Raw genomic sequence first — 10,363 nt, 5'->3', positions numbered from 1 at the left:
AGGGACTCCGTATTGCTGTATGAGCTCATTGTGTGATCTTATTTTAGGTTTTCCCCGACAAACAGCCTATGGAAGTTTTTTTAGGTCATAATTGAAAGTATTATGCATTTTTCAATTGACAATTGTTAATTGAAAACTATTTTTCAATTAATTGACCTAAAAAAACTTCCATAGTTGTGACTGTTCAAAATGCAATGCTCTTCTTTCGTTAAATCTTGTTAACTTACTTGTGATGGAAAATTCCGACTGTGTTCAGACTGTAGTAAACCACATCAAGATTCACTTGCAATAAAATTGAGATCTCTGTTATCTTTTACACTTAAAATGAAGCAGAATGCCTCAAAAATAAACTTTGATGCAAAACTGGGATTTGGAGATCTGTTGGTTTGCCTAAAGACCCACTTTGATTACATTTGTGTTTTTTGTGTGTTTTTAACATGTTCTTGTGGCATTTTTCTGATGATGAAGAATGTAAAGAAAATTAAATTCATAATCAAATTTCTCCTTTTTCTAGCCAACAAAAGCTTCTCTCAACATGTTTAACTGTTTCCTTTTTTCCCAAATGCCTAAATTTAGAATTGCAGCAGCACCACATAATTCACCACAACCTGTTGTATTTTTGCAAACAGGTGTGAACTATTCACGCTGGCACTGAACTGTTTCTGCAGCTTCAACGCGAGCATCAATTGCCTTTAAGACTTCCACACGTTTCTGCTGTTGGCAAACCGCATTTTCAGTTCCTGTGTGAGCACTTCTGTGTTAGATAAACACATTTGTTACAGGATGTCACACAAATGGTGATGTAGTTGTACCTCTAAAATGTTGATGAATTTCACTCTAAGAAAGCAAAACAACAAGAAATTCTGCAACACTTTTCTGTTGAAACTGACAGGAGATGTTTCTCTTTGACTGTTCTGGGACATAGTCTGTGCTGATGTTTGCTGTTATTCCTCTAAATTCTGAAAGTATCTAAAACCTAAAAAAAAAAAAAAGAACATCCTTCTAACTTTGATATCAAGGGAATGCCATTTAGACAGAACTAGCAAAGCTTTATGGGAATCTCTAAAAGCAATCCTGACAGTTAGAGAATAACCAATGAAAGTACACAAAAAATGAAACAAATTATAAACAATACAACAACAGTATATATTAAATACAAATACTTTCATCTAAAACTACATGATTTTTTAAATAATAAATAGTAGTTACAGAGAAAACTGCAGTGCAGTAAAATTATGCAGATGTGATGTTGATTATGAGGTTTTAGTTTGAATAAGTGTTACGACAAACCCAGATATAAGACCATAACCACGAGGGATCCCACAATTCTGGGTCTAAAACCGAACTGTTTCATTAATTCAATAAACCACATCATGGGGAAAGTGAATTGTTGCATCCCTACAGTATAGTGTGTCAAACATGTGTGTTGTGCTGAAATTCATTTTTGAAAATTGTTTCATTAAAGGTTCTTCTTAATAGTTACATGCTTATTACCTAATAAAAAAAAAGATTTTTCTGAATTTTTGTTTTTTATTGCTATTTTTTAATACACAAATCATATATCGAAAATAAAAAACAATTGAGGTTTGAACCAAATCATGTGGATAGTGTATTATTGCATCCCTAATAACCACCAAATAGTAGAGTTACGAATAATAAAAGCATCCAATTTAAGTTGAAAGTCAGTAATTTAAGTAATGATTTTTTGTGCATCCCAATACACTGAAAAACATTACAGAACTGTAGAAAACAAAGGATTACGGAAAATAATACTACACACAATATTTTTTATCTAAAAATACTTAAATAAAATGACAAACATCATTTAAAAACTACTTACTTAGTTTTTCTGTTAAATTAGATAAAGCTAATAAAATGACAAAAGAAATAAGGAATAGCTTGGTGATCACATTTTTATTTCTCAACAATTCTTAAGATTAATGGCATTACATTGCTTTTTTGTAATTGTATGTTTATATTTACATTTACATGTGAAGCAAGATGAGATAAAACATTGTCTTATGACAAAAGTTAACTCTGTTTCATAAATTATCTATGGTGTGCTTTTAATCACAACAGAGATTCTACTTCCTTCTTGTGGGGCTGTGCCTTTTATTTTTCAAATTGCTGCACAAGATTCCAGTAAAGTATATTTTTGTCATTGATTTTTTTTCCCTTGTTTCCTTGACAAAATATGGAATAAAAAAAAAAACTTTCTTTAAAGATGTATTCAAAGCTGTACAGAGAAAAACAACCAATTAACACATTCTGATCACATGAAGCCAGCACTGAAAAGAAAAAAATAAATCAACCAAAATCCTAGCCATCCTCTCAGATTGTTACAGACTACAACAGCTGTGAAGATTCCCATGCTGCCAAACGGGAAAAGCTCCAGATTATTAGGCATTTTTCTTTTTACGCACCAAGTGAACGACCTAATGTAATGTGAAGGAAAAAAAACTTTCCAAAATGTAAAAAAAACCCCTATATTTATATGAAAAACACAAGTTTATGTTGTTCAATATAGGATTAAACTTTAAATTCTTTTTATGTTTGGTTCTACATGCTTGATCACTTGCCTAAATTGTCTCTACTGAAGCCCTGTTTAGGGTGGCGACATTGTTATTATGAGATTTTGTGCGACATGCCAGATCCACAAGGCGTGCTTTATTAAAGTGAGCTAACAGTACGTGCGGATAAGACAGCTCCTTCACCAACACCACAATTAGACATGAATATATATCCACTGTAAACAAATACTTATCTGGTAAACCTCCGACAAGGTTAGATAATTCTAGATTACACTGATCTTGTGATATCAGGGCGCTATAATCTAATTGTCACCCTGAAACGAGCTTTAAACTCAGAAAATGTTTATTCTTTAAAAAAAAGGTTATTTCATTAATTATTCTGGACATCACTTTCCATTTTTTAAATCAATACCTTTTTGTCTTTTTAAAAAGATTAAGTGAGTTGGCACTAGTGACGTCTTTACTCAGCATTCCAGAGAATCTTTTGGCCGATGCCAGAAGACAGATTGTGTCAGATTAGTGCCGGCTGCTGCAATCCCAGCAGTGAGCTGAGTCACACACAAGATATGAAAATCCAGACAAAAAATGAAAGATATACTAATGATGAAGATGACTGGACTCATTGAAATATTAATGTGAAACAGATAACCGTATCACCCATACAGTAAATTGTACTCAAATATCATGTGGTATCAAAGATAGGAAAGTTACTATTGAGTAAGCTTTATTATTTAGTGTGATGTCATTCTTAACAAAACAATAAGGTAAATTATTTAGTTAATTGACATGATGAATCATAAACAACCAAAACGGTGATCCTTTGCTGCAGTTTTGGAGTTCTGTCACAATAAGATAGTTGGACAGAAATGGTTTGATTGAAAGGAAGGACCAACACATTTTGTTTTTGTCTGCTTTCATGCTGCACTCTCAAGTAATGCAGTTGCAATAGCTTCTTGTTTGAAGGCGGTATTGCCCAATTGAGCTCTGACTAGAATTTTTTTTCACCTCATAAATTCCATTTTATACTTATGAGAGAGGAATCCATCCATCCCTCTCTCTCTCTCTAGCTGCATTTCCATTACATCTGCACAAAAGTTAATCGAAATGCCAAATAAAAGCACAATTTTGTGGCATCATCTATCAAAGGCGAAGTCTCCATCTTATTTAGGCTCTGGAGCAGCAGGCTATGTGGGAGCGGCTACAGATGAAGCAATTTTGAGAATTCACAGCTTGTCTTTTTACAGAGCAGCTGTGAATCAAACAATTCCACATCAACTTTTGATGAGGTGAAGGATGTTGTGGGTCCTCTTTTGGTGCCCACTGTGCACATCTAAGTGTTGTTTCCGGTTGTTGAACACGTGATTCATTTGATTTGAAAAAAGTGCTGTTTTGCGAAATATGTCAATTTCAATATGCCTCAAGAACCAACTCCTCCAATCGCAACATTTTTTTTTTTTTTTTGATAAATGCAAGTTTTTTTTATTAAATTGATTTGTTTCCATTTGGCTAATTCATAGGTGTCAGAATCCAGGCCTCGAGGGCCGGTGTCCTACATGTTTTCATCTGACCTGCCACTAAAGCTCCTTATTGGCTAAACACACCTGATCCAGGTAATCAACAGCAGATAAGGCAAGATTTCATAAAAAACCCCAAAGGATGTCGACTCTCGAAGCCTGGAGTCTTACAACCTTGGTCTAATTCATTAACGCAAATCTAATTTCATTGTCAATGGAAATGCAGCTTATGTGTCACATCTGGGAGCCGAAATGGAGGGGTAAAGGTGTCTGATTCTAGGGCCCAGACTGTTTGGCTAATGCAAATTTGCCGCTGTGTTAGGGGCCCTATAAAAATTATTTTCATGGGGCCCAAAATCCCTAGCAACCAAGGTTGACCTGTACAGGTCTACAAACCATGAAGGGTCGTAGACCTGTACAGGTCTACGAACCATGAAGGGTCGTAGACAGCTGCAGCCACATCCTAAAGCAGGGGTATTCAAGTCCAGGCCCCGAGGGCCGGTGTCCTACATGTTTTCCAACCAACCTTCCATTGAAGCTCCTTATTGGCTAAACATACCTGATCCTGGAAATTAGCAGCCAATAAGGAGCTTCAATGGAAGGTTGGTTGGAAAACATGTAGGAAAACATGTAGGACACCGGCCCTCGAGGCCTGGACTTGAATACCCCTGTCCTAAAGGAAGTGCAAGTTGCAATTTTGTTGTGACTCATTTACTTTAAGGGACACAGTTTATTAAATAAAGGAAATTATGTGTCCTGAAATGAAACAACAAAAATATAATCAGTGTGCTGGTTAAAAAAGACAAACCAAAAGGGAGTGGGAACCTTGGCCAAACATGAAATAAGTCTGTTGACCCAGCCATGTCTACCAACTTAGTCAGCATCTCCCTGCTATGGGCTGCCTAACCAAAACTACCTAAAGAAAATAAATAAAGCCCACAAATCAAGATTACCAAGGTCCAACCCCAAAATAAATTGGTGTGGCCTCCCCTGTCTTAATTAGACAGCAGGTGCCAATTAAGGCACATTGGCCACACCTGTCAGGTGAGAAAAGGTGCAGAAGGACGCAAGAGATGGATTGAAAAAAAATAAAGATCTGTACGACACATCGGTGTCTCATCTACATCACTCCTACTTACCTGTTGTGTAGGTATTCACTATACAATTTGTCGCCCGCAGTATACCCGTAGAAAAAATGAGCACGAACATTTTCACTCTATGAGCTCATCAAATGGTCTATGAATTTGATGTGTCATGTGACAACCGGAACAGGTTTGCCAATTTTTCGTCCACCAATAGTAGTACCTGTAAGGGCAGGTTGTGAGTAAGCCATCATGCTACCTGCTCTCTTTTCTCACCCCCTATGTTTGCCTTCACAAAATACACAAGAGTTTATCATAAGTGAACCCAGTCACCAATTTTCTCTCATTTGGACCACACCAGAGTTCCACATAGTTTTCACACCTGACCAAAAAAAAGCAGAATCAAACTCAAATTTGGACTTAACAACCTCAATTGCATAAGTACCCATAGTCTCACATGTTCATTGCCATTCTAGTCTACTTCTTCTCCAGTCAAGCACATACTTATTGAAGCCAGATGCCCTTCTATCCTGCGCAATGCCAAACTCAAACCACCTGTTGCCCCATCTTCTGTAAGACTTTCCTGAGAATAAGGGCTGTCAATAAAGTTTGCACATGCTGGCCTGCTGGGGTAGCTCTATTGGCAAAACTCTAGTTATTCCAGTGTTATCTAAGAAAATTCTAAGACACATGAGCTCCAGGAGTTGTCCCTCTAGTAAACGTTATGAAAGTAATCAATCTTGATGCAAAGAAACAGAGCACCTGGTTTGTTTTGCATTTGTTTTATGTACAGAACACCAAAGGATGTATGAACCACAGAGTTAGATTTCCCTGTAACTGTATTCATGTTTAGAGGTCAGTATTTATCTCTGAGTAACATTAATTGGATCAATTTTAGGTCAGTGATCCTATACGGTCACAACTACAACTGCCACAGTGCGATGGGTAGGTGTCGGCAGTATCTTCAAGATTTCATGTCACCACACAATTTTTTTAAAAATTGTTGCTATGCTCATGAATGTAAGAGGCCACTATAAGGCGTGAAGAATGGCCCGCTTTTTAATACCCCAGGGCTGCCGGGCGATGGCTCTTGATATAGATGGCTGCCATCCGGAGACATTTAGGCCTACACTTCGTCCAGTCAGAGCTGCTGCTGGCCGGCTGTCGCCTAATCTCATAATGGAAACAACCGCCGTGTCATCGGACTACAACCATGCAACCTCAAAATGTGACCAAATCGTCCAGTTGCTGTAAAATTTAAACTTTTTCTTAAAACATGAAAAGTACAACCAATTACAAATGTGGGCCACCTGCTAAATTTGCTGAAAAACCTGCATTTAGGTCACAGCGTGGTGACATTTTAGGATATGTGACTGTAGTCTGAATCGTATCATTCCAAATGAACTAATATCAACTATGAATCATATCATGATACGAATCGAATTGTTAAAATGAATCGTTACACCCCCTATGAGTTATTTATTATTTGGAAAATATTCTTTAAGGAGTAAATCTAACAATGTAGCATCCCTACTCCTTCATCATCTAAGGTGTAGGATGATCACTGAATGATTAGGTCACACAGACACACGAATATCTCAGTTTATCTTTAACTCAATTTTCTAATGACCATCACAAGCCAGAATCACATGTAAGCAAAGGAATCTAAGAATTAAGGGGAGACTGCTTCCTCTGTCTCCTCTTTGATACAAAACACACTTTTATTGAAGGTTTTCATCAAAGTGAATGGAACACTTTTCATCATCTGTTAAAGTTTGTTTTCATCAATTATAGACATCTACAAAGAAATTCTAAAAAGAAATAAGTTGTGATGCTACTTTCTGCTGTTTCCCTCAGTCATAGAGACAGTTTGTCGGAAGATTGCGGTGCCGTTGATGCGCGCAGGCAGCCTGGATGACATCTAAAAGATGCAGGATGCTTTTAGCCGCCTGGTCGATGCGCAAAGTTGCCCTCCAGTCAGATCCGCCTGTCAAATAAAATCGACTAGCTCCCTTTAAGACGCTACTCACCCAAATGTATCACTGCTGTCAACGTGAGACCGAACCGGAGCATCCTGGCGCGCGCGCTGCGTTTCCTCTCGCTTCCTTATTCCACACTTTTTCAAGCCAGCCTAAACGCGGATCCTCTGGGAGTTGGTTAAAAGATCTCCAAGGACAAAAGGCATCTCCAGAGCTTCAGCACCCGCGCTTTAGACACCAAAGTCCCGGTGCTGCTCCACTGCGCGCCCGCTCAGCTCTGCGGACTGACTGTCAGATCTGATCTGAGCAGCAGGAGGAGGAGGGCGGGCTGCTGGACTTCACAGCTCACAGGACTATATAAGTTCCAGGGGAGGGTCCACCCGAGGGGGGAGACATGCAACATCCGAAAAAGAGAGAATGACGTTTGGAGATGAATGTAGTCAATCACTGCGTAAAAGGATCTCGTCTTAATTAGAGAGGATTTACTCATGGTTATTAAACTGAGCATTAAAATCCAATTAAATTATCATTTGAACAACTTAAAGTAATATTTAAGTGACATCTTCTCATTGGTTAAAAATCTATGATGGGGTAAAAGCGGGATTTTACTCTTCATGAATTGTAATAAAAAAGAACCATACATATTTAATATTGTTTACTTTCCAAAAAGTTTAAGTAAAATGAATATATAAAAGCAAACATTTCTTTGTATTAGGTTTTTCAGAAAAAAAAATGATTCTAAGCAAAAATTAAATTTAAGACATTTTATTTTGAAAGAAATCTGAATATAATGCTTTTATTTTTTAAGTTTCTATTAAGTAACCAAGTATGATGCATTACACTCAAGGGAACCTTTTAAAAAAATAAATAAATAAACGTGATCAAACATAAGTAATGTTTCCTCTTGTGTAATTTTTAATGAAAAAAAGTATTCAAGTGCCCTAACTTCCCCAAAAAGTACTTTAAGTAAATATAAAAGATTCTTAAAATATACCTTTTTAGTGCTGAACTGCCTGAGAACTTTTTGAAAAAAACATTTCCCCGAGGAAAGAAATGTTACTTTTTGTAAACATCAACAGTGCTGTTCATGCTCCCTGATAAAATTAGTCAAATTACCCTTTGGCACTCAACCGTCCGTGGAAGTTTCCCTCCGGGGAGCAGGTTCACTCAGCAGCTGGGGTTTGGTGTTGAGAGTTGGGGTCACTCAGTGTAATATGTCTGAAATTTCAACATCTGTGCAAGCTGTCACATTGAAAGAATGTTTCTTATTTGTCATTCCAGTGCCACATACTAAAAGTAGAAGACAAATCTCTGTGAAAAAGTTTTATTTAACAGTTGATAAACAAGAGTATCATGGAAAGATGGAATCCGAATTCTTCCCCCACTGGCTTTTCCCTACCCCTACACATTTAGCCCTCTAGACGGGGAGTTATGGAAACAAAGGGAATGTCAAATTCCCACCCTAATTCCTAAATACTAAAAACTATGTAGTGCAGGACCATCTAGTGCCCTGGACTTTGAAACCAATTTGGACACCATGCGTCACCAATTTCACAAAGTGAAAATCTAATCAACACGAGCATTTTACAACATATATTTATGACTCCTCTGTGTTCGGATGATGAAAAGGTTTATGGTTTATTAAAAAAAAAAAAAAAATTAAACCCATTTTTTGCAAAAATTGTTAAAACGCAATGCATTATGGTCTATATTTGCCAAAGTAGTGAGCATCGATGCAGTGTTTTTTTTGCAAAGACTTCTGGGAAATTTCTAGGGCACTGGATTTTGGAATTGTAGATTCGGACAGCACTACAAAAAGGCAAACGCTCTATATGGTGAGTAGTGAAGGTTACTAACCCTCAATGTCGATGATGTCATCAATTGTTGCCGGTTAGCTACGTTAGCACGTAGCTGCCAGTCTTCAGAAAATACATAACAGAGTCAGTTTTATAACTTTAAAAGTCATGCTAAAATAAAAAGTTGTTATATTAAAATGTAAACTTAAGTGCTTCAGAGGATGTGAAGACGTGTTTCTCTTTTTACCCTACTGGCGGAGGGAAACGCTGCGTTAAGTCCCTACGCTTTTCTCTTTAAAAAATTTGTTTGGAGGCTACAAACATCCCTGTTTTAAACGACGCTGAAGTTGGCTTCCAATTCATGAGAGCGTTCCACTGCATTTTTTGCAAACTGACCAGTTAAAAACAGGTCCTGTTCGAAAACTACTGTACCTAGACAGTTCAAACCAGGATTAAATTATGCTTTTGAACTGTCTAGGTACAGTAGTTTTCGAACGGGACCTGTTTTTAGGTGGTCTGAATTCGAAAAATACAGTGGAATGCTCTCGCGAATCGGAAGCCAACTTCAGCGTCGTCCTATTTAAGGTGTAGGGGAAAAATTTGCGTTCAGCCAAAATGTCAGATCATTTGTTGTTTTTCTGGGACTACAATGAACTCACATCTCTGGATTTGTGCTTCAAACTAAAAGTCAAAGAAAAATGTAAACAACCACAGAAATTTAAAGAAAGATCTTAGAAACTATAGCGATTCATATTGAAGTCAGTTTGCTATATTAAGTGAATTTTCGTTGCATTTTTTGTGGATCTGTATGGTGATATGATACATAAATGCTAGATTAGAAAACGTATTCATTGCCTTTACCTGAAATTGGCTCAACTTTCATCCTTCTCCGCTAAAACAAGATGCATTACTTTCACATATGAGGACGTTTTTGAGGCCTCGCAAGTGGACTACACATGAGACCGGTCAGTCACATCCAGACATCTGGAACGCGATCGTGAAAATCCAGGAAGGATCTCTCAGGGATTATGACAGGAGGATGGCGGATAACATTCACCACACCTGAAGTTAGCTCATTGATTCCAATCATGGATGTGAGTGTAATATTACCCCCCTGATGCAAAGAGCAGCTTTACCAATGAACATTTACTCAGTGAGCCTCTTCACTTATTCTACACCCCTGCGGTATTTGCACAGACTTACCCATAATCCTCTAATAAAAGTACTCACCCTCGAACACAGAAGTCATTGAGTAACTATGGACAGCTTTGCTCTGTCTTGAATGGTTTTCTCATTATAACAAATTTTCTGGAGCATTGAGAAAAACAAAACAAAATTGAGAAACCACAGCTGAATTGTAGGCCTAGACCTTATTGTGCACTCTAGTTTGGACTTTTTAGAAAATGTTTCTTTAGTTATTGTCATGTCTTCCCTGTGTTAAATAACATCCCCAGCTGTCTT

General features: G+C 37.4%; 1 protein-coding gene across 1 annotated transcript in view; it reads right to left on the bottom strand.

Annotated features, from left to right (window-relative positions):
- The window catches only part of itga1 (integrin, alpha 1), a 64,862-nt gene extending 57,423 nt beyond the window's left edge, over nt 1-7,439 (bottom strand). Inside the window, exon 1 of the mRNA XM_024299731.2 lies at nt 7,158-7,439. Within this exon, the coding sequence (XP_024155499.1) occupies nt 7,158-7,200 (43 nt within the window). The 5' untranslated portion in view covers nt 7,201-7,439. The remainder of the gene's footprint in view (nt 1-7,157) is intronic.
- Nucleotides 7,440-10,363: the final 2,924 nt, after the last annotated feature.

The sequence above is a fragment of the Oryzias melastigma genome, linkage group LG12 (assembly GCF_002922805.2).
Source record: "Oryzias melastigma strain HK-1 linkage group LG12, ASM292280v2, whole genome shotgun sequence".
Lineage (NCBI taxonomy): Eukaryota > Metazoa > Chordata > Actinopteri > Beloniformes > Adrianichthyidae > Oryzias > Oryzias melastigma.
Note: the sequence above shows the minus strand (reverse complement) of the source record. Positions and strands in the feature narration are given on the sequence as shown.